The 25,632-nt window shown below is 37.9% G+C and overlaps 1 protein-coding gene across 26 annotated transcripts in view; it reads right to left on the minus strand.

Moving 5' to 3' along the window:
- RIMS1 (regulating synaptic membrane exocytosis 1) overlaps positions 1–25,632 on the minus strand; it is a 302,937-nt gene that overhangs the window by 124,894 nt on the left and 152,411 nt on the right. For 25 of the 26 annotated variants that reach the window (XM_057418891.1, XM_057418890.1, XM_057418888.1 and 22 more), the window contains 2 exons: positions 2,489–2,556; positions 1,640–1,750 (listed from right to left, as the gene is read on the minus strand). In XM_057418891.1, coding sequence (XP_057274874.1) covers positions 1,640–1,750; positions 2,489–2,556 — 179 coding nt within the window. Of the gene's footprint in view, positions 1–1,639; positions 1,751–2,488; positions 2,557–14,894; positions 15,194–25,632 lie in introns of those variants that run through there. The other variant, XM_057418885.1, reaches the window with a different exon arrangement.

Consider the following 25,632-nt stretch of genomic DNA (forward strand, 5'->3'; position numbering starts at 1 on the left):
TCTGAGGGGACCTACAAGGATGCTGGAGAGGGACTCTTCATTAGGGACTGTAGTGATAGGACAAGGGGTAATGGGTTAAAACTTAAACAGGGGAAGTTTAGGTTAGATAGAAGAATTCTGTACTGTGAGGGCGGTGAGGCACTGGAATGGGTTGCCCAGAGATGTGGTAAATGCTCCATCCCTGGCAGTGTTCAAGGCCAGGCTGGACAGAGCCTTGGGCAACCTGGTCTAGTGGAAGGTGTCTCTGCCTGTGGCAGGGGGTTGAACCAGATGATCCTAAGGTCCTTTCCAACCCAAACCATTCTGTGAAATTCATATTCCTTTTAATGTTTGACTAACCAATCTTATGCAGATTGCTAAATATCAAAATTTGTTGCAGAAAGAATGTTTCTTACTAAATAACCACAAAGATGTACTTTTTTTTGCAAATAGTCTGGCAAGTGCTTAAGTTTAAATTGCAAGAGCACATCCAATTAAAACTTGAAGTTCATTTCCTACTAGGACCAAACTTTTTTCTCACATATTAAAAAAAACCAAATAAAATTGCTTACTGCCAGCAAGAAGCAGCCTTTGTGCTACAGACTATGAGACATTTAGTAGGATGAAGCTGTTCTCAAATTCTGTATTCCCATGCCACACGATCTCACTTCAAGGTGGATAAATGGCTCTTACCCAGGACATAACTACTATCAAGATCACAAAGTTCTTTCCTGATTTAACTCCCAACATGATAAGCAGAAGCGACAACCCACATCTCCATCACATGCAAGGGACTGAACTACCAGACAACTACATACAAGGAGCCCTTGGAATTGGACTCAGTCCTCAGTGAATGGGAATGTTTTATATATGACATTGTTGCTGTTCTCAGCGGGGAGAGGAAGACACACAAATTAAATTCTCTCATCTTTGGAGCATGATGTAGTTAAAAATACACATGGAGAGAGAAATTCTTGAACTGGCACATTGTAGTCCCCACCACCTTCGGAAAGTCACACTCTCTGTATGTGTTCTGGCAAAACAGGGACACGAACCTAAAAGTCCTCTACAGATGACTAATTTACGGATTTAAATAAAATGAACAGTGTTGCCAATGTCTTAATTTTATGGCACCAGATTAACTGGAATTACATTTAATACAATCTCTAGTATGTTTTAAGAGGTCTTTTTTGCAAATTTTTGTATAAATTTTTAGTTTCATTCTAAAGAATTTCTGTTTCTGAATGGCTACGTGGATTTTAAACACTGACCTTTGCATCTGGATGACATTTATGTATGTGGATTATGAGATTAATTACTTGACCGAAATGCAAACAGTAGAGCTAGAAAAGGCAGGACTCGATTAATGCACTGCAATGTAATATATGTTTGCAGATAGGAAGGTACATAAACATAGGCTTTTTGATCAGAACAGTTCAGCTCCTTTGCAGTAAGTGGAAGACTGTATAAAAGGGTTTTTATGCATACTCATTATATTTACATTCATAATTTATCTGTATAACTTTCCAAACTTACTAAAAATGAAGAATCTATTTTTATCAAATGACCGCATAATTGGAGAGTCCTCTGATTTAAGGTGTTAGACCTCTAGGATAGTGGAAGTTTCTTTCATTTACCACATAAACCATGCAATACTTACTTTTAGCCCCAGTAATGCACCTGATTCTTTTGGCATGGTTGTTCTCTTGTTGAGAATAACACGCCCAATTAAGCGATCTCCCTCTTTAGAAGGCTGCCACGTTACGGGATGCTGTTAAAAAAACAAGCAGTGAAATAAAAGTGGAACCATCTTCCTGTATTTAGATGCACATTTATAAACCAATAAAATTTCTAGATCATTATGTCACAGTAGACACAAACATCCCTCAGATGTGTTACGTATCACACCTGAGGTCCCTATTATTATATCTGTTGGACTCTGACGTCATTAAATATTTATGTCCACTGTAAAACACCTCAGCACTAAGTCTACAGGTAGAATTATGATGTTCAAGGTTCAATACAATTAAACATTTAAAACATCCCTTAGGTAATAAAATTAAACTTCTATTTTTAAATTCCATGACCTGGGAAAGTTCATTCATAAATTCTGTTCTTTGGCATAATATACATGTTATTCAGCTCTACCATATGGGTTCAGTATAATAAAAAATTTTAAAAATCCAGATGATCCTATCCCACTCTAAGTCAACAGGAAAAGTTACTAATCTCTCCCAGAGCAGCATCATACTCACAGCTGCTTTTGTGGCATGCGGTGAAATCTAGTATCATGTCTAGAAAAGAAGTTAATAGTTTAAATTCAGGCAATTTTACTAGTATATTTTTTGATGAAAATTTCTGCCCGATTTCAATTTTCATGATTCACCAAATCAAATGTTCATATAATTTGTACAGAATAATTTTTCACAACAAAATTACTATGCTGAACTGAAATAATCAGCAAATATTTTCATTCATACTTACAAACCTCCTTTTTCCTATTTCTTACCGAACTAATGGGGGATGTCTCCCTGCTGTGCCACGTGGCAGGATCCAGCCAGTAATAATCCAAGTCACCTGGAAGAATATGAATAGAAAGAAATGTGTAATCTCTCAAACAGAGAAAGACATATTCAATGATTACTTCTGCAGGCATGAATCTTAACATGTAATAGTTTGAGGAAGCAAATACAAAACCTGCGTTATGATTCAAAATTACCTTATATAAATTTGAAATCAATATAGCATAATAATTTAAAACCAAATTGATTTGGACCTCTGCTTTTTCATGAATAGCACCTCAGAACTGGCTGTGCACTCTGGCTGTTTTTTTACTTTGCCCAGTCATCTTTCAAGAATGGACCCCAATGCATCACATTCACAGCCCTCCTCCTCCCCTTGCTTCTTCAACACACACACAGGACTACAGCTAATGATGACACAAGAGAGAATATTCCACAAAATAGGCACTTAGCTATAGTTAAAGACAGAACAGTCAGCCACACTCCAGAATCTGCAAAGTAGCTATCAATACTATGACAACGGGTACTGTACAGACAGAGGGCAGAAGAGCCATTCAAGGGCACCTGGGAAAACAGCCACACAAATAGAGAAAATAGTACCAACAGCAGGGTGCAACCTTCCATTTTGCTTGGCAGAAATTTATATGTACATCAAAAATAAACCCATAAATTACAGTGGTCTGGAAGCCATGAGCCCATAGGGCCAAGGAGGGGAACTTTGGGTTGGCTTTGGGAGAAAAGGCAGCAGAGTGTAACACCACAAAGAGTATACTGCACTTATGGAAAACTAAGGAAACCATAGTTTGACTAAATACATTACAGCTGTAGAAGGCTGTAGAATTGGTAGCAAAAAACTACCAGCTTCCTTGGCAGTTGTCTGTGACAGAGGACTGATGTAACTGTACTTTGAGGAGGAAAAGGATGAGGCAGGAATTGCAAAAGGAAGAATACTGGGCAATGCAACACGGAGCACATTTTTCTTTGCAAAGAAGGGTGAAGGCAATATTGGGAAGGACACAGGAAAATGATGCAGGCTAAACAGATCCAACAGAAGGGTAAAAGTGAGACTGCTAGAGCAGGAAGAAGCCCAAAGGATTTCTGTGGTAACATTAGTTTTAAACAGAATACACGTATGAGCTCTGAGCCTTGGTGTTAATTCATCCATTTGGGCATTGCCACGGTGTATTAACAAAACTGCAATAGTGTCATTAGAAAGGAAAACCACAACTCTTTCTAATGCTGTCTTGCAATAACAGTAGTATATAAAAGCTTGATCTGAAATAACCAAGAAATATTTTTTAAGTTACCTGAAAAATAGCAATTATTCTGCTAATTAGCTTACAATGCCTTTAAACACGCAAACAAACAAAACCATAATGAAAACAAAATCTAAACTATCACTTCAGAGGTTAGTTTTAGACCCTGAAGTAAACACTGTCACCTTGCACTGAGGTTTGTATCAATGCCTATAGGGGCCTATAGGGATGCTGGGGAAGGACTCTTCCTTAGGGACTGTAGTGATAGGACAAGAGGTAACGGGTTAAAACTTAAACAGGGGAAGTTTAGATTGGATATAAGGAGGAAATTCTTTCCTGTTAGGGTGGTGAGGCACTGGAATGGGTTGCCCAGGGATGCTGTGAATGCTCCATCCCTGGCAGTGTTCAAGACTAGGTTGGACGAGGCCTTGGTTGACATAGTTTAGTGTGAGGTGTTCCTGCCCATGGCAGGCGGGTTGGAACTTGATGATCTTAACATCCTTTCCAACCCTAACTATTCTGTGATTCTATGATTTTATAATGCCTGCATTTCAGGCATTTTTTCATGCTCACTTGGGCAGAGGACTTTGGTGATTTGAAATATGTTAGTGGAACAGTTTGATAATACTGGTTTTGAATTCACAAGTGACTATTTTTTTTTTTCAAGTCTTTAAATTATTATGTTCCAGAGTTAGTTTTCGGTACAGAACAACTCTTCACACGCTTTCCTAACAACATTCCTACAGACTCCTCAGTGATCATTTAAAAGATGCTAGGTAAAAATCCTACTATATCATTAAAGACAGTTATTGCGGATACCCTCCTCGCTCCTGATAGGCTCTATATCATCAGAAAACATTTCATTTATTACGTGCACTTCAGGCAATACATCTTCACTAACATTTTATAAAAAACATTTCTGTAATGCTACTATTGGATCACTACTCTTATCAGCACACAGGCATCCAACAGAAACCCAAATAAAGCACGCTTCTAGAAAGAAAAAAAGACATACATTTACATTAATACTTTAATATTTTTCACTTTCTGCAAGTATTTAGATGCCGATTATGAAATAAGAGCTGTATCATTCTATAACCCATAAAATCTTTAATAGCTTACCATCTACATAATTATATGCACAAGCTTATTTTTAAACAGCTTATTATTATCATACGCTTAACCGCATGAGGCAGTTTGTGGTTGCATTACCTAACTGCTGTCCTGCAATTCTGGAGAGCTTAACTTCAGATTTTATTTTTAGCATTGCTCCTTGCACCTTTATAGACTTCAAAATTGCAACAAGAACAACAAATCCATGAACCAGACTGCCACCCCAAGTGCCAGAAGTAAACTGGTACCTGGGGCACAGAGCTCTCCAATTTTCATTAATGGACTCAACAGTAACACCAAACAGCAGCTCTCTGCTGGGTGAGCTGGCCTGCCACAGGCAAAGCACAACACATTTTCCCTCCATGTTTCACAGCTATTTGCTCAGCAATAGAGCATGCAGGAATAAATGTCAGCTCCACCATGCAGATGTTTGTGTCCAAGTGCTGACATCCTTTTTGCTCTTGTCCCTATTGCTCCCTGCTCAATTTTTGTCCTTCCCCAGCTTCAGCTTCTGGGCCTCAGTTTCTTTGCTGTTCTTCCTCCTGTTTATTGCATATCCATGGCCACTTGATTCATGCCACTAGCATCCTTCCCCACCAAGTTCCTGCAAAGTCCTCTTATGTGTCTTCTGTCTTGGCCAGTTTTCCCATCCCCACCAACTACCTGCCCTTTGCTGCTTTTCTTCCCTGTCCATTTTGTTGCCATCATTCATCTGCGGTCTCCTGTTTCTGGCTTTGGTGTCCTTTCTTTATATTGTGTATTTAACTCCCTTCTTCCCCTCACCCCTTGATACTAATCACCCCCTCCTCCCCATACCTAAACCTTCAGCTTCTGTCCCTTTCACCCTTCCTGTCTGTTCTGCACTTTCAAGTCATCAGCTATGTCCTATGCAGCCTCCCATGGCTTTTTTGCTTTCTGATCTCAGAAGCTGAGTGCAGGAACTGCACTGTGCTGCTCTGCTGAGGTGGAGCATGGACATTATGCTGAGAAAGCATAAAGGTAGCTATCAAATTTAAAATCTTGATTGACAGTGATAGGCCTACATGCAAAAATGCATGAACTGGGGTTAAAAAATGTCCACATTCTTGAAAAATTACTTAATTTTAAGAGTCCTAGTAAAATTCAGTTCAATGCAGAGCACCGGCATACAAACTTTTGGCTGAATCTGCAGCTGTAAAAAGGAGCTGACAATAGAAAATGTCAGTTAATCTATATTCATAAACACCTATAGAATATGTGAATTAAAACATGAAGGAACAAAACCCCCAACTGAGCTTTAAAAATATTTTATGCCAGCAACACTGACACGAGGGTCTTGACATCTGCAGTTCAGTTCTCTGTTACAGCTGTGCTTCAAAAAAAACCAATTTCTCCTTGATCATCCTATGTCATTGCTATTCTTTACTTAACACCTATTTATGCTATTCTTGCACTGTCATACTATTTGCTTAATTACACAAAATAATTTTACTGAACTAGTATTGCAGAGACTCGAGAATTGGTAAACAATATGCAAAAACTTACAATCTAAGAGCACAGCTTAAGAATTTCAGATGTTCTCAAAACCACCCCACCAAAACTCACAACAAACCCCCCTATACACAGTGTACTCTCTCCAGTGGTAAAAGTCACTAAAAAAACCCACAGTAAAATAAGACAAATTTAAAACATTATGGAGAAGAAAAAACAACTTTTCTATGGAGCAAATAATTGATATAGAGGCTTAAACTCCTTTTAAACACTTTCTAAAAAATACTTTAGAAGTATCAAAAATTTAAACATAAGACCCTATGAAAACATTATTTTTTGTATTACTGATATATTTCTAAAACATATAAAACATATTTCAACTTAGAGCATATTATTAAAAATGTATCTGCAGTTATAATGCACAATTTACTTATGACGTATGGAGTGAAACAAGTACATATTTATACAACCTTTTTTCCTGAGGGAATAATTCAGAAGTTGCATCCTGCCAGCAATTAAATATTTTTCCTATTAACATGCTGCTGCTCGATTATTTTACTCTTGGACAAAGAGCTATTATCAAAAATCTAATTTCAAGACACAAATGTGTTCAGTTTTTTTCTGTGAAAGTCTTTTGCAGTCTTCGATCAAATTTCAAGACGGGGAATAAAACTCTCAAATTGCTGTTGATTTTATATCTGCAACATGCCTGTCTTCAAAATAAAGGGAAAGCAAAATTCATAGCACCAAACCTGCATTTTCTCTAAAATACTCCATCTTCAGCAGCACTACCCATACCAAAAGCTAGTGCTGGGATTCTGTGGTTTTAAGTGAGACCCTGCAAAGCTAAGAAGTGCTGGAAATGGCAACCTTGTCTCTCTCGCAAAGCCAAAACAAGCTCAAGAAAGTCCATTATTGTGTATGACCAGCCATGGTGATTTCCAGAGAGTCCTGAATACCAAAGATAAAATAACCCTAGATGTTTCAGACCCCAAATCCATCCCAGCTGCATTCAGACTGCTATTCAGCAAAGAATGCACTTCTGGTGTTTTGCTCAAAACCAGATGCACTAGATTTGCAGCAGTTACTTAAGACAAGAAACAGACAGTCTAATGATAAGAGTCAGTCAGCCCATGTTGGGCACTTACTTGAGCCTAACATGTAGCTGCTAAGCAGTTCTATCATGTAACTAGGAAACTTAACCAATTATTTTCAGAGGTGGCATTTAAAATTATGGTACAAACTGTCTTCCTGTATAGCCAGGCTAGATCACTGTAATTAACATATGCAATGGTAATTTATTTGCCTTTGTTAATTTTTAAGAGTCAAATATAGCCTGCATTAAACAGACAATAAAGCTTTATCAAAGACCCAGAGCATCCTCTGTTATATCTTCCACAGTGCCTATGAAACTGGATCAGTAACTTATGGAAATGATCACTAGATACCATATATTAAGCTACAGAATGTTTTAACAAACATAAAGATTCTCCATGTATCAGCTTGATTGCCTTCCTCCTTCGTAGCTTGAGTTTTCATGCGTTACAAGACCACTCAGCGTGCTCTTGGTAAATGCGTTCAGCACACTATTATTACCAACAAAAACATCCATCTTCTGTTACAGATGTGACAGGTCATATTGTTAAGCAAGAAAGTACTTCTATGCCCAAGAAAAAAAAAAAAAAAGATACTAATCACATTATCATGTCAGAAAACTAGTTCAGTGTATAAACAATGTATGTTTAAATCATTCTAGTCAAGCTGCTAACTAACCACATAAAGAGAAAATACACAAGTACCCAGCTTGACAGACAGTCCTAGCATCTAAGTGGAAAGAATCTAAGAATTCAAAAGCTACCTACTTATTTATACAGAAAGCATCACAAAAATGCTCATTATCTCCTTCCTCTCAAATCAACGCACTTCAGATACCTACAGTTAAGAACTTAAATCCTTGCAGAATGAGGTCTGTGTTTTACCAATTGCACAGTTAAAGGGCAGGCTGGCTCATGCAGTATGAGGGAAGAATACAGCATGTGACTGTGAAGTTTAGGTTTTATTTTGTGCAGAAAATACATAATCACATTGGGTTTAAATTCCCTGCTGGCACATGTCCTAAACTCTGAAAGCTAACATTCTGTAAGTTCAAATAAAGACTAGCACTCCATACAAGTGACAGCTTCTATGCACAACACTCATATTTGGGGTACAGATCTGGCACACATGCCTGTGACCCCAATAGCTGCCAAAGCTGGAGCCAGCCTCTCAGATCATTCAGCTCAATGTAACAAGTTTCTTATCCACATATTTATGCAGCAAAACATCTGTATTTTATAGATTGTGACTTTTTTTTTTTTTTTAATTAGTACATTTTACACTTTCAGAAGAAAGTACTACACTTGTGTTCTTTGACGGCTTAAGAATTTTTCTCCAAGAACTTTTCTCTAAAGTAATACTTGCAAAAGAACTTTCAACACAAAAACATCTGGGCCCATCTGAACATTCCACAATGTGAACTTCCTACCTGAATCATTTCAGTGTTGTTAGCGTTATGGATTACTAAAAGCGAGGATTACTAATCTTGCCAACTGAAAACTTGAAGCCAAAAATCATGACCTATCTGGTCAAGTAGCAAGCTGATGATTTCTGAATGTTTCTAAAACTTTTAATATGAACACAAGTTCATATTGTGATATGAACTTGCAACAAGGAAGCTATTCTAAGTTTCCTGAACCTCTAGGGAGTCTGCTCATGTGACTCCCTGAGACAACACTATTTAGTCCCTTTATTCAAACACTGATGGTGTTGAAGAGCTCATTAACCCTTTCCAGCTAGATGCTTATTTTTATCCCAGAGACTGTCCAAAATGTTATTCTGAGGATGTGTAAGGCTTATTGTAAGCATGTGAGTCCAAGAATATATGCACTTCGCAAAGGGATGGCCCCCAGAAAACTCTCTTCAGAAGGTCTTCAGAAAGCTTTTCAACTGTTGATGAACCTGGAGAGACTCAGCGATGAAAATACTAAACAACATACATGAACTCCCATTAATCTGAAAAGTTCTTTTAAAAACCTTATTAAACATTTTCTTGAGGATACCAGAAAACATGGTTCTCAGCATCAAACATTTAATTGATTTTTTGATACTGTGGTATCTAAAGATTTAAGAAAACTCTTTTTTTGTCTCAGTGCTAGCTCCGAGTGCTGATTTTGCTGACTTTGATTACTCTTGAATGGAAAATAATTCTGTAGCTGGATGGATGGGTGGATGAATGGATGGATGGATGGATGGATGGATGGATGGATGGATGGATGGATGGATGGAGATCTCCTTTATGAAATGTAGAGCTTTTTAGAATAAATCTGGTTTTGCTAACTAATTCTAATTCAATATTGACACTAGCTTGTGTTAGCAGTTTTATCTGAGTTCCTTTCCTTTTGCATATTATAAACCCTGTTTTTGATTTGGCATGATCTCTTGATAATATTTCTGTTCAGTGTAGGATGAAATTTGCAAAACGCAGGGCAAGTTATCTCAAAATATCAGATGGGTTAGTAATTTTGGAGACATGGTGTCGTGGTTTAAAACCAGTCAGGGAGCTCTCCTGGACACTAAAAGCCTGACCAGCTCTTAATAACTTTTCTGCTGTTCTGAAAGAGCTGCCAGCACTTCAAGTATGCTGTGCTGTTCTTCAGATAACACATTTTATTTTTCCCTGGTTTTTTTTTTTTTGGTTTGGTTTCTCTTTGGGGTTCTGTTTTTGGTTTTGCTTGAGTTTTTTTGGGTTAGGGGGTTGTTTTGTTGGGGGGGGGGATGTTTTTGGTTTGGTTTCATTGCCTTTTACAGAGAGCTGGGAGAAAGTATTTTTAAAAGCCCATATAGGCAAAATAGCTTAAAAAGTTTTCAGCTATTTAAGTGTGGGGCATGTGGTGGTTTGGGGGTTGGGGTTATTTTATTTTTGGTGGGGTAATATGGGAGGGGGGTTGGGGAAGGTTACTGGTTGATTGCGAGTGTGTGTTTTCTTCCCTCCTTCTTCCCCCCATGGATATTTAAAAGCAATTGAGCTGAGTAGGTGTTAACTGGAAACAAAGGTAATATATTCATTTTGGTCTCTTCCGATATTTTTCCCCTACAAAAAAAAAAAACAAACCAAACAAAAAAAAAAGATTCAGTTGAATATTCTTTATCTTAATATTTGTTAAAGGCTGATTTATTAATGAATTATAATTCAAAAATCAAAGCAGAAAGCAGATTCTCCTCAACCCCCAGGGTGTATCTACACTGCCAGAGTACATAGAAATCTTTACAAGGATAAGCAAAACATTAAAAAGTGTAAGCTTGTGAAAGAGCCTTAGAAGTCCCAAGGATACAATGCCCAGTGAGGTATCAGTGGCCTGGTAGCACCCACTGCAAAAATGGTGACCAAAATGGGCTATGGCCAGGGAGCCATATTTGAAAATGTGGGGGAAGAAGAAAAGCATTTCTGCTCAGATAAAGAAGGTAATTCACAGTGTTTATAAACATCCTCATAGAAACAGCAGCAATTGGGAACAAGGCTTTTCCTTATCTGCAGGACCACAGGAACGGGAAGGCAGAAAGACAGTAACCCTTTCTGTTGAATGTCACGAACTCAGTCATGCAGAGCTGCACAAGTCACTTCAGAAATAACAGATTATATTTTGTAATCAAATTATGATTTCACTCTCATGAAAATTGAAGGAGAATATTAATCCCAAATATTACAATGCAAATGAAAGTTTGAGGAGGAAAAGTTCCTAGCTGTCCCAATCTTCAGAACTGTACAAGGAAAGGAAGCACATTAAATGGATCATGATTAAAGAGAAAAACACAGCGGTACCATGGTGGGGGACCTATTCCAGAACACCACATTAGGAAGATTAGAGCCTAGTGAGGGGCTTGGGTGTTTTTTGTTTTGTTGTTTGGGGGAGGAGTGGTTAATTGTTTTTATCATCAGCATTCATCAGAATCCTCCATTACGCTGCATTTGAAGATAACAAGAGGTTTTAAAGGTTTTCATTTCCCCAGTTCAGAGGGGAATACTGTAGGAAGAATCCTTGGAGCACACAATGAGAGATCACTGACACTAGGAAAACAACTAGCAAAGGACCTTTGAAGCTTTGCTTTCCACCAGTAGAGAAGAAATAGTGAAGAATATGAAAGGGAATAAACTTTGTCACCTTTAAAATGGGAATGAAGCTGAGCAGAATTAAAATCCAAAACATTTCTATAAGAAGAAAACAAAAAAAAAAACCCAACCAACAACCCAAAACCAAACCCCACAACAAAACCAAAACACCCCAACTTTAGAGAAAATACGGAAGCAGCCATGACAGCAAAAGGAGTCCAGCAATCACAGAAGCACTTGAATAAATAATACCAATATCAGAAGTAGAACCAGGCAAACACAGAAGAAGAAAAAAATGCAGTCAAAGACTGACCAGATAAGTCATAAATATTTCGTTTGCTAGAAGAAGGTGAACAATCAGCAAGAATTTGCCTAGGAGAGAGTAATATCACCCAGTGATAGGGTACCTGGAAGCATACAAGACAAAATTAATGCAAACAGCAAAGTATGCAAAAACAATCGAGATCATTCTGCAAATATTTAGACCTTGGTACTTAGTATCCGGTACCAAGCAGTAAGACTACCTAGATATAGTACACTCTAGGCTAATTCAGTTAGTCCTGGAATACTTACAGACCTATCTGAAGCTACCTCACTACCAGAAACAATTATTTCCTGAGAATCTGGGGAGTACGGATGAAGTTCCACTAAACTAAGAAATGGCAAACACAGCACATATCTTTAAAGGACAGGGGAGGCGAAGAGGGACTAGAAATTGTAGTCCAGTTAACTTAGTATCAGTTCCTGAAAAAAACACTATAACAAAACAAGTCACCTTCAGGATAGCAAGAGAAGAGACAAGACCTAAAAAAATCCAAAGTGCCGATAATAACCCAATGTCATTTCCTACCGCTGCAGTAACACAGGTTACAGCAGATGTCTAGTATCTTGAGTTGAGCAGGACTTTTGTTTATGAGCATGCCATGTTAGAGTCACACCAGAAAAAATATCTAAATAAAACCAGCATAAGGTGAAAAAGCTATTTAGAAAAGCATATTCTAAACTGCTAAAATTGGTAACAAAAAAACCCAAAGTATTCATTAAGCAGTCTGTCATGTTTGTCTGAGATACAGGAATAGTCAACACTCGCATTACCATTCTAGATAATAAACCAGAAACATATTAGATTCATAGGTAACTTGACTACAAGGAGAAATGAATGGCTAGTTACAGGACACTAGGACTGGTCTTTAAAGCTACCCTGACAAACTGAAAATAGGAACTGGAAAAAAAGAAGACTCAGTGAAGGGCAGACAAGGAAATGGCTCCACACTAGGACCAGGATAAACTGGTATAGAAATAGGGAAAGTCAGTCAACCAGTTAAGGACTGGGTGTGCAGAAGATGATGGGATGGATGTAATCTATCACAGTGGTAATAAGAGAGGATAGCATACAAGTCTTGCTGCTGTCTGAAAACTACCACCCTTGCCCTTGAGGGGTTGGCCAGAGGCCAGGCTCAGGTGCCTTGTCTAAAACCTTTTACCAAAACCCCTTACAGGTGACACTGATGGAGAACTTTAGGTTTTGATGGTGGTGGTTTTGGGTTTTGCTTTTACTCTGCAGCATGGTTTGACTGCTGGGCACCTTCACACGTAATCAACACCCTGACATGAAAGTGACCTTGATGACAGCTCAGTCTCTCAGGTTCTCCTCTTGCAGTACACAGATTAATTATCAAAGTGGAATATTTAACTGAACTGTAGTTATGAGGGAGAGATGAGTGAAATTTAATGGCCAGAGAGATACAGATGGTCTGGTTTAATAATCCTTTGTAACTCGATCACACAAAAAGTCAGATGTTCTCAAGAGAGACCAAAACTGGACCAATGACAGTGGGACTAATGTGATTTTAAAGTATCATCTAGTTCTCCAATTCTATGCTATTCCAAAGGCTGGAGCCATGATGCTGTATGACACTGCCCTCGGCACAGCCTTGAATCTCTGCAACGCAGGGTATTACAGCTCTATACTTCTCAATCCCAAACCTATTTGACCTTTTTCATCTACTTATGCCAAAATGTGCAAGAGGTCTCTGAAAGGCAGGTTACAGCTGTCTAACACACTGAGTAGCCTGAAGAAGAAACAAGGGTTTACCTTCTTTATGTAGGTATAAACAACTTAAGTGTGAGAGACAGTGCAAGGCTTTGACATTAACCACAGGTTTTCTCCAATCTTCCGCTTTAAACTTGAAGAGCTAAGGCTGAACATTGTCTCTTTCCAACCTTAGCAGCATCTTGTTTTCCCAATATTCTTGCTGCTGTTTCAGTTCCAACTCTATTCACATTTTCTCCAACACATCTCTGCAGATTCTGTCCTCAGTATACTCTTATTCTCTAAGAAATGAATTCACACATGGATTTCTTACAATATGTTAAATAACACAGCTGTAATATTTGAAAGGATAAAACCTGTTTCATGACTTACTCTAACACACAATCTTTCACAATAATTCTTCTAGTGAAAAAATACTTTACAAAAATTACTTTTACAAACAGTCCTATCAACTACTTAGATAAAAGCTTTAAAGGATATTTGTTATTCTCAACACACTGCATAAGCCCCAAGGAACTTGCAGTCATCACTCCTTCCTCTCACTTTGTCTAATGCTTCTGCAGAGATTTAGCTGAGGACCTTATTCCAAAATACAGATATTTACCACCACCACCACCACCAGGAGAGGGCTGATGCATTGCACTTTCTGAATCAGGGAAGGACATCACTATGATGATGCAGAGATAATATACAAAACCACTACCGTAATTTATTATAGGCCATTATTATCATGACCGTAATTATATATTATGCTAAGTAAACATATTCTCGTTCTATGTGCATGGATTTGAATATTCTCTTCCCCAAATAAAACGCAAAAATAAAAGTAACAGAATCATATTCCAATCTGAACTTGTTAAAGCTACTAACAATAGGACAGTTCAGGGGATTGAAGACATATCAATAGTCTTCTGCCAAAGAGAAATAATACACAAGGTCATTATTTGTTCTTTAAAGTAAATTTCTAGATTCTTTACCCATGCCTTCTCCAAAATGCAAACCAGTCATAATGCAATCAGAATATTAATTCTCAGAAACACATTTATGTTTTGATGTGCGCTTTCAAAATACAAATTTTTGTTTAAAAACTCATGCCATTAGCATCACTAATATAAAATTTGATATGAGCTTTCAAAGTATAAACATAACTGAAATGCAGACTTAGAAGCAAACGGTTCCTTATTCCCTGCTTAACATGAATATATGCTTCAATTAATACTTTACATTCAGAGGACACATCATCTTCACTCAAACTATACAGTTAAAGAAATCTGCTTATGGAAAAATATACTTTAAAATAATATAAAATACAAAAATATATCTAAAACTTCAGCACTGTATAGCAACTTGTTTACCTGACCCTGAATGCAACGTATGGAGCAGAAACTGAAGAAACCCAGCAAACATAGCAGCATCAGCAAGGGAACGGTTAAAAAAGCACAACTGGCATCTAGTAGGTTGCCGAATTCCAGCCTGTAATTGTAACAAAACTGAAATGCAAGCAAAAATCCACTTCAGTGTGAAGGAGACGATAGAAAAGAAGTCCTTAAGGTCCTTGCGTCCTGATTCCAAGCCAAATTATTCTGCAGCGTCAAGCATTCAACACCGGTGACACCAAACAGGGCTCTTGTCATCAAAACAAATCTCTGCAGTGTAGTGCAAGCATCGATTACTGCATTAGTTTGTACACGCTTGCTGCAATGGGAAGGAGTTTCAGTCTCTAGAAGGAGTTAATGATTTTAGGAATCCAGAATTAACAATCCTTAGAAAAGAAGATGGGCTCCTTCCTCTCCAGATAGAACAAGAAAGAAGTTTCTTAGTGCTTTAAAGCCAGCAGTAGACCCAGGCTCAGGCATCCAAGTAATCTATACTACTGCTGCAGTTTTTATTTATATTCAGCAGTGGTGCACTGAACAAGTTTTAATGAACTGCATAAATGAAGCAATTGTGAAAGGAAATGCAGCTCTTAAGTTATGTAAAACTTCCCAAGCTGTAGAATTTACTTCTAGCACAGTGGCCCTTTGAAAAATTCATCATTTTTTCAAATGAATTGGATGATTTAATACTTTTCTTACATAACAGAAGTGTGCATGGAATTGTAATTAAATATAAGAAAAATATATTCTAAATTGAAAATATGGAAATAACATTTCACATTCCAAATTACATACTCAAGATAAATGAGAAAAGAAAACCTTCCCCAGCATATTTGGGGTGATGATTAGTGAATTACGAGTAATCACATTTGCTAAAGAATTTAATCTAATTTAATCATATCCACACCATAAAATGGCAAAACTATTTCCTTGGCAGAGACAGTCCTCTAAAAATATACTATTCTGCAGCATATCTAGATACTGCAGGACTTCAGAAACACACACAAAAAAAAAATAAAAGCCTCCTTGGTTACTAAAATGTGAGACAGTAAAGCAACAAAGGGAAGCTTATAAGGGATAAGATTAATAATTAAGCTAATGAGATCTTACAGTTCTTTCACCTTTATATAGAGCTATTAATAATAATGAAAATACAGTTTTAATCAAGTTGTTTCCCTGTACTTCTGGATCACATGATCAAAATATTGGTGCTGAACACTGATTTCACCTGTCAGTCTGACAACCCTGGCCACTGTTGAGTTTCAGGTTCCCCAGCAGCATAGTATTAGCAGAATGACAACATGACTGTCTACATCTTTTTTTTTCACTGATGTGTCCTTGTTAGGAGATACTTCTTTGGAGGATGATGGCCAGGCTTCATATACTCCAAGAGACAGTGATCATCTGGACGTATACTGACAAGGGAACACATACCCAGCTTTACCCTGAAGCTGGAGAACATGCCTTGCAAAAGAGACAAGAGACAAGAGCAAGACAAGTGCCCAGTGCTTCCACAGCACATCCATTATCCCACTGACTCTTCTGTGCTCGACCTTGAAGGACGTCCTCCTATTTTGCCAGAGCTGGTGTTGAGGGGTATGCTTCATTTTCAGAACATAACTCACCTGGATCTTGAATGCTCACCTGCCTTGCAGCACATACTATACAAGGCCAGGGATTTTGCCACAATCCAGCTCAGCAGGTATTTAATTATTCACTACAACCTCAGAACTTCTGAACTAGTCTGCACTATACAGGGCTTGTTTTCTGTATTTTCCTGCTCCCAGCATTCACATGGAATGCTGTGTTTGTGGAGAAACTAATAAAGTCTTCACTCAAAGGTATTTAGACAGCTTATTTTTGCCTCACAGTGTTGTTGAAGCTCTCACTGTCCTCCATTCCCCTTCACAGTAGATACATGCAACCTTTGTCTGCTCTTCTGTCCCCACATTGGGCAGTCCTCAACACCAATTTTACTCACTGCTCCCTAGCCATAAGACCTGTCAAAGCCCTGCCTAACTATCTTTGTCTAACAGCTTCAGCTTTAAAAGTTAGAAGTGTCTGCAAGTATATGCTGAATATGCAAGTATATGCTGAAAAACAGGGGAAGAGAGGAGCAAAAGAAGAGCATTCTGAGGTAAGAAAGGGCATTTTGCAGAAAAGGACAGTGCCACCAACTGTGTACTGCACATCCCTAAGGGTGCTTTTCATTCCTCCCAGCCCCTGTCAAATAGAGTGTTCTGGTTGCCCAAAAGGCCCATCTGACAGTTTGAGACTCAGATGCTGACAGTTCATTTATTTACTTTTACATCCATTAATAGTAGCAAGGCAGTACAAACCTAACTGAAAATCTGGTTACCTTTCTGTTGTGCTAATAAAAATACATAATTAAGTTATAGCACACTTTCAACCTTTGCTTTGGACAACATTACCTGTGGAATCTCAGGAGGTTTTTACTGCCACTATCCTCTGAGGCACGCTACACTCTGCATCTAATACTTAGATTTTAACCATCATATTTTAGCTTCTTCCTAATGTTCCTGTTAATAGTTATTCTAGATCTTAATTCATGTATGAGATTCCTGCATTTATAAAATTTTCTAAGGCCATTAGAAAAGAATGAAATTGAAAAATGATCACAGAGATATCCAAACCTTCAGGTTGTCAAGTTTTAAAAGGTCAAATTCCAAACATTAAATGTGCTATTCAATTTAATGTCTGGATGAAAATGCAACTTTCCTCTAAAAGGAAAGGTTCACAACACTTTTTTTTTAAAGAAGAAAGCCACAGAATGGTCCTAAGCTTAATTCAGAAGCACAGAAAGAGCAATTCCATGAAAAAAAAAAAAAAAATCTATGCTTTCAGTTGGAATTTAATTTAGGAAGTGAGAGAAACAACAGAAAAGACCTCAAAGCCAAGTTACAATGGAGAATTGATTGTAACACAATTGCAGGAATCTGAGATGGAATATTAGGTGTTGTATGCGATTTGCTGCACTGTAGCCCTGTCTGATCCACCTTGAAAGGTCCTGGCTAATGTGGAAGATTCACAGTGACTAGATAAAGCAAATGCCACATCTCCCTTCAAGAAGGGCAAGAAAAAGGACCTGAGAAACTACAAACTTGGAAGGCTAATCTGAGTCCCTAGGAATGTTACGGAACAAATCCTTCTGGAAGGCAACCCTGAGGACATGAAGGCCAAGAAGCTGAATGGGAACCATCAGCATAGCTTTACTGATGGGAAATCATGCAGAAAAGGGGAGAGAAGCAGATATTGTTTAATGCAACTGCAGCAAGGCTCTCAACCATGTCTTTCACAATATCCTTGTATCCAAATCAGAGAGATATGGACTGATTGGTGAATTATGAGATGGGTGGAAAACTGACATAACCACTTGACTCAAGTGATAGTCAAAGGACTGAAATTCATCTAGCGGTGAAATGTTAAATATGCAAAAAAGTATTGAAACAAAGATTTATGGAGAGGAATCAATGCTTTCCTTTGCTAAGCTAGCAGCACGCCAGACCACAGGATGCACTCCTGGGATCATAGAAAACTTGGATGCAGCTTTTAGCTATGCAGCAGAGAAAACATACTTGCTTCTAATAGGCTGAAGTGCAGAGTTTAGCTGACACTGGGTTAATTAAAACACTTCTGTTCTCTGTACACTGACACAGCAAAAGTGCATCTTCTCTTCAGTAAAGTATTGCCCATTGAAGAAGACTGAGTATTTTCCAGATTCTTTGGCAAAAGAGTTACAAACTTTGCAAGGATAACTGTCAGCCATTTAACATTTACATAAGAAAATCTTTTTTATATAAATATATATATTTGCATATAAATATACAAACACTTATATCCACACATACGAAGTGATTTTCTTTTCAACAGATTGACATAGTTTGGCCTGTCATTTCTCATAACATCTGAGCAAAAACAGAGATTAAGAACTGAGATGACTACAGTGAAAAAGACACACTAAAAGGAATGTCTGCCCTCAAACACCCATCAAACTTGTCAGAGCTCATCAATGTTCCGTTCCATTCAGACATGAGCATATTCTGTTTATACTGTTGGCCAGCTGGCAAAAGCAGAAATGATGTAGTCGCATCAACAGAGGGACATACTGGCACTAACAAGTTTGGCCTTCTATTTAGCCTGGGCTAAATCAGTGTCATGCTGTCATTACTCCACAGCTTCTAGTTCAAACCTTGATCCAAGCCAATCAATTCAAAGTAGAAGTGAAGTAACCTGGTATCTGCCTGAAAAACACATTCTGAACACACACATCAGGAGCAGGCTATGGTGTGCCTTCCACTGGCATCCCAGACAAGCAGCATTGCCACGCTGTTCCTAAAGGTCCTTTAGGAGAGTTTTACAGAACATCGCCTGCCATTTTGCAGCAGACTGGAAGACACAAGAGCACTGCTGCATGACCAAATGAGAGAAACCCCTTCAGGCACGCAGGTATGCAACGTCCAGGAAAGAAACATCCTGCTATCTACTGCTCCTGCATCCAGCATTTCCGAGTTCCACTGCCAATTGTTTAGTACTGCGCTACTAACAAAATTCTGTTTTCCCCCATCCTCTATCTGCATAGACACGATTTAGTTTCCAGTTTCTCCTGCAAGTCTGATTCCTTCTAGATCCTCTAATTTTAAAAATTTCAGATTTAAACCTAGATATTGAGAAGCAGTACCATAAATATTGAACATTTCAAAAGGTCAAACTGTTAAATAGCATTTTCTATTACTTTAAACATGTTATATAGCATCCAAACAATAACAAACAAAACAAACAAAAAAGCCACCCAAAACCCCCACCCATCTAAATGCAGGGTTTAATGGTGACCATGTTTTTTGTTTAAGTATTGCCAGAAAATTCATTCCTAATCCTTATAATAATTTTCTAGGTCAAAGTAAGATTAGATCCACAATAGCACAGATAACTGATGTCTGGCCTTAAGTTAATATCATTTCTGTTGTCCTAGTTGGGGTTTCTTGTTTTGGTTTGGATATTTTAAAGAAAAAGTTTTGTCAAAATGTAAATGGTACATTTGTTTATTAAAGAATCCCATCAAACAAACCTCCTCACTGGCAAAAATTAATGACTTACGAAGTACTGTGGCTTGTAGGAGTAGCTACTTCATACGACTTGCTTGATGGTTAGATTTAAAACTGATTAACAGAAACAGATAAATCAACTTTTTGTATAACTGATTTCTGTGGAAAAGAGTCCACAGCAGCACAACTGGATTTATCCCTAAGCATTCAGTTCCAATTCCCATTTCCAGAAGGTTGTTTTGGCCTCCCGCATACAGTCTCAGCTTAAAGATGATGACAATTCCATTACTAGCAAATCCATAACAACTACCCTATGCGCATAAAAAAATTTGGATGTAAGGAAATGTGCTTTGGGTAAGTAGGAAGAAAACATATGACTTTATCAAAAGTATCAGCAAGATTTCTTAAGCACAAATACAGTCATCCGTTAATGTATATCTCTAAGCTTTCAAAAATGTTGGAAATCTGGCTCGTGATTCTCAAAACCAGTGCTGTTTTCTTGCTATGTTTACTTTTTTTTCTGAGGATAAGACTCAACTCACGTAATGAATGACTGCTTCCATAGAACTGTATTGGTGTAATTTCCATATCCAGAATACATTCCAGACACTATCTCCACTGAAGTTACAGGACAATGCAAATCTGTCTTCAGGAAAATGCACATAGAGGTAAGTTCTGAAGAAGGCTTTTAAATTACAAGTTCGAGTAGGAAGGTGTGCCTGCACTTCCAATTCTTTATTTGTTAAGAAAGAAATTGTCTTGCATAAAGAGTGTGATTGATAAAAGTTAGATTTGACTGCTCCATCTAGTGGCTCATTAGGCATCATTTTAATCATAAAGAATATGTTTCCTAATGGGTTAAAAAGAGCCATTGTGGTGTTTGCTTCTTCTCTGAACAACACAGCAAAATAAATTCTTAGCACCTAGCTCTTTTCATAGCATAACATGAAAATAATAGCAAAAAATGGAATCAAATTTCATGAAAGTTTAACATAGGTACATAAAAAGAGGTAAATATGTTTACATTTTTAATTATTAGCTTATGCTATTTAGTTAATAAACTTTAACAACAATGGCAAAGTTTTAAAAATTGTTCCTTTGAATTTACAGTTGAAGTTATTTGATTGAGTTGGCATTTCCAGCGAAAAAATAACTTACATTTTCAGTAAAAGAGCCAAATGAATAGCAAGCCAACCATTAAAACATATACACTGACTCTTACCTATAAGTAGTAAATTTCAAAGCTCAGGTCTGAGTCAGAAAATTACTTTTACTCTGTGAGGGACAATTCTGAAACAAATTTACAGCACCACTGATTTTTAGAGGGAGAAAGAATCGTGTGCCCTCCAGTCTAACCAAGGCTGTTCCACGGCAATTCTAAAAAATATTGAGAATTTAAATCCTTCAGAAAAGTGGCATAAGAACATGACCAAGTTGCTTTAAATAGAACATTTTTAGAATAACTAATTAAAATGGAAGCTCGAATTGCAGAGGAAAAAATTACCAAACTGAGGACTAGGTTTCAAAAACTAGAAATTTAAATTCTAGAAAATAATGTATACAATTATATCATAAAATATTGCCCTGGGTTCAGCAGTAGCAGTCATGTTTCTCCTTCATGGTAGCTGGTGCAGTGCTGTGTTTTGACTTCCAGCCTGGGAACAGTGCTGGTGATACCGATGTTTTCGGTTGTTGCTAAGTGATATTTACCCTGACCAAGGACTTTGTGAGGCTCATGCTCTGCCAGGGAGGAGGGGAAGCCGGGAGGAAGCAGAGACAGGACACCTGACTCAGGCTAGCCAAGGAGGTATTCCATACCACAGCACGTCATGCCCAGGGAGGTAACTGGGAGTTACCCGGAAGTACACGGGCTTCTGGGTCAGACTCGTTTCTTGGCCAGTGGTATTGTATTCTCTTCCCCAGGGAGAGCCCGGGGGGGGGGGGGGGGGCCTTGATTGCTCTCAGCCCGGCACCACTCACTGGGAGCGAGTGAACAAGCTGTCTGGCTAGGGTTTAAACCACGACAAAAATGTCAGTTAAAACCAGATAAATGTGTGATGTACTTCATTTCTCCTTGATACATGTCTGAAAACATTTTGTCTTAAATTACAAATATCAATGAGAGGTAGCCAAGGAAACTGCTTATTTCTCCACCACACACACTTCCCACAGCTAACACCATAGGTATATTAAGGTAGCACCCTATCTGCAATCAAAACCTCTATGTAATGAAAGATAAATGTATGATTTCATTCATTATAGACATTCATTTAGAATTGCAAAATAATCCCACAATACCTGCGGCTCAAGTGAAGTGTACAAAACACATTAAGTTCAACACCTTTTAAAATCTATTGTTCCAGTAACAGCCCACCTTCCTTTCAAGAGCATGACTTGGATTTGGGAAGTTTAGATGAGTCACACTGCTCTTGCACATTTCTCAATTTGCCCAGTGGACCAAGTTAGACATGGTCCAATTTGCATATTAGGTACATCAAAGCCACAGGTCACAAAGTAAAGAATGCTGATATTTGCTTATCTAAAATAGAAAAGGTTGAGTTTACAGACAGGAAGAAAATGTGAAAAGAAAATATTCTGCATAAAATGTTTTAGTAGAAGTTGCTCCATGGCTGCAAAGAAAATGTAATAAAATCTTTAGTACAGAGGGTCTAAAAAAATATTGCTGTAGGTATGCATTTTCCTGAGTAGCCTCATAGTATTTCTGAGACCTATGTTCTCTTAAAGAATAGCTCTAAGGTTGAAATTGTTTAACAATTAGACAGCCCTTCAAGTACTATTTTTGCAGTCAGTCAAGGGAACGTGCTGAGGAACTCATGCATGAGAGAGAGAGAGATATTTTAAGAAGCCAAACATGTACAAATGCAGAGACTTCAAGTGTTGGGCATCTCAAAAAGTGATTAATACGACTGTTAACATTTAGAGCAGTTGGGTGTCTGCAGTGGGAGGCAGTGACCTTATTAAAAGTTAGGCTAGCAGCATGAAAATTCTAACCGTTTACTACATGCACCTACCAATAAACAATCACTTTTACATATTGCGCTTTGTATATCCTGCTTGCAGACTTTTTCTCACAGTGAACTTATCCACAAAATACAAAAACATCTCTCAAACTGAAAATAACAGTATAAAACTCTGCCTTGTCCTTATGTGTCTTCAGTTTGAGATGGTGGCAGTAACTAATGAAAAATAAGTAAACAATCCAGTGGCTGAAAAAGGCTGTGAGGTGTGGACATCTGGTCTTTTTAGATGAAAGAAATAGTTCCACAATGTCTCTAAGAGGCTGGCAGTAAACATGCACGAATCAATTTGTTACCTGATAGGAAAAGCAAGCAGGGAAACATATGGGCAATTTAGCTGATTAACAGCAAATTAATAGGTAGAGAGAACAGGAACCTAGGCTCAATTGAATCCCTTGTGGTAGTAATGCACAGTTAGCCACAAGAGAATGCAAGTGTGCCAGAGGACACTTGAAAGTAATCTGGAATTCTACTGTATACTGATAAATGGAAGAAAAAGGTACCCAATAATATGTCCTTGCATATATAAGCATACAATTTTATTATCATAAAGGCAAGTTGGAGTATCAGTCATGGACTGAAATCTCACCAATCTCACTGCACAAAGACAAAATGAAACCCCACTGAATTTGCAATTTAAATGCAAGGCAAGAAAACGGGCAAAGAAAGGTGTCAAAAAAGGATAAGCTACAATCTGAAGTACTGTGGATTTAGCCCCAGATTTCTGCACCTTGGCCCAGAGCCTGCCACAGGAACAACAGTATTTTTATCTTAGAGCAACTCCAGTTAAGGCTGTGAAGAAATCAATTTTTATTTCCAGAAATCCTCAATTTCAACTAAGAAATTATGATCATGATTATTCTTAACTTTCCTTTTCTGTCCTTAGAGTTGACATGGTTTCTGTCAGCAAGCTTCAACCTCCCCAACAGTAACTTAACCCTCAGGCTTAGAAAGAAGCACTCAAACTCTTTCCCCCTCCAGCTTCTTCTTTCTCATTTAAACCTCAGTTCTTCTCCCTGCCTTTTTTTGTTGTTGTTCTTGTTTTTTCTCTCTTTCTTTTCTAGGCTATTGAACACCAATCCATCTCACCTTTCCACATATATCATATTTTATAGACCTTGGTCAATCTCACCAAAGACTGCAAACTCCCTCCAGCATGTTCACAACTAGAGAAAGGGCTCTGCTATGACATCCCTATTTATATGGTTATGTATCTCAGTGAAGTGTTGCACTTCTTGGCAACAGTATAACTTTTTTCCCACTAATGCTCAGCTTATTTCATTTGCATATGCATGTATGTACTCTGCATAATTCCATATACACAAAACAGATTTCTTACTGCCTTAGCTAATTTAACAAGCACTTATTTACAGCTCCGTAAGGGCTGCAAATAATTTCAGCTACTCAAAAGCACTGAATATTGATAGCACTGAATAATGTAAGCACTGACCAAAATTCTGAAGCTAGAGCCATTTTAGATTATACTTTCATTAAAATCTGAATCCGATGTAGATCTAAATTATGGCACAAAGACTAGAAGATAAACTGGAACTAATTTCTAAGAATTAACAATCTTCCTAGCAAGAGTATTTTGTTTTACACTGTTAAAGCTCAGCCACATTTTAAACAAATTCAGCTCTTCTGAAAACTCCATGCCCAACTCTTCATGAGAACAGATGTTAAAATATGCTAGCAGATGTTACAGTACAACTTGACTTGCCTACATGCTAGATTTGAAATACCTCCATGAAAATCTTTAGCTAAAAACATTTAAAACCAGCTTCCTTTTCTCTATAGGCTTTTCTGGATGTTTTCCTTTGGTCCATTTATACACCCTATTGCACACGTGTGGTTTCTCTCTTAGCCCACAAGCTACCTTCTTTACCAACAATGCTACAGCACTTGGAAGAAACCACTGGGGCAGAGATTTAATTTATGCTCTTCCCTCCCCTTTTACACACACAGTCTCCCAAGCACCAGCACCCAAAGTGGTGCTCAAAACACCAGAGGAGGATGGAGTAAGGGGTCAGATCCTCTCCTCCTGGAGCTGAGCCAGCACCAACACATTTGTCTGCAAACCACAGCATCGCTTTTTCCTTCGGACTTCCAGGTTCTCTCCTTCTGGTTACAACCCCTCTGTCTCACACCTGTGCATACACTAAGATCCCAACAAGATCCCTGACCATAACACTTTCTAACCAGAAGGGTAATGTCATAAGAATGAAGTGAAATTGGATTGCCCTGTTCCTCCCAGTACCATAAGAAAGGAATTAAAAATGAAACAATCACATCTTCACTGAAAGAATCTGGAATGTCAGCTCAGGAGGTTTGTTTCAAACAGGGTTCCAACTCTATCATGCTCTTCTGACTCCCAACTGAATCCATTAGTGAGTATGCAAAAGTGATTTTTACTGAGCTTTTTACCATTTTGCTGACAATATACAAGTACTAGGCATATTTTCAAGCTTAAATGGTGTGAACAAAATGAACATTTGGCGAAATATGACCAATGAGTATGCAGAATGTAAAACCTTCACCACATCTATTTACAAAAAAAAGCACATGAGCAGCTTTCAGTACTTCTTCATACTGTCCCAATTTTCAACACTATTTTAT

This window comes from Pezoporus wallicus, unplaced genomic scaffold (genome assembly GCF_028554395.1).
Source record: "Pezoporus wallicus isolate ANWC-B61680 ecotype Strahan unplaced genomic scaffold, APGP_CSIRO_Pwel_v1 contig_4901, whole genome shotgun sequence".
In the NCBI taxonomy this organism is placed as follows: domain Eukaryota; kingdom Metazoa; phylum Chordata; class Aves; order Psittaciformes; family Psittacidae; genus Pezoporus; species Pezoporus wallicus.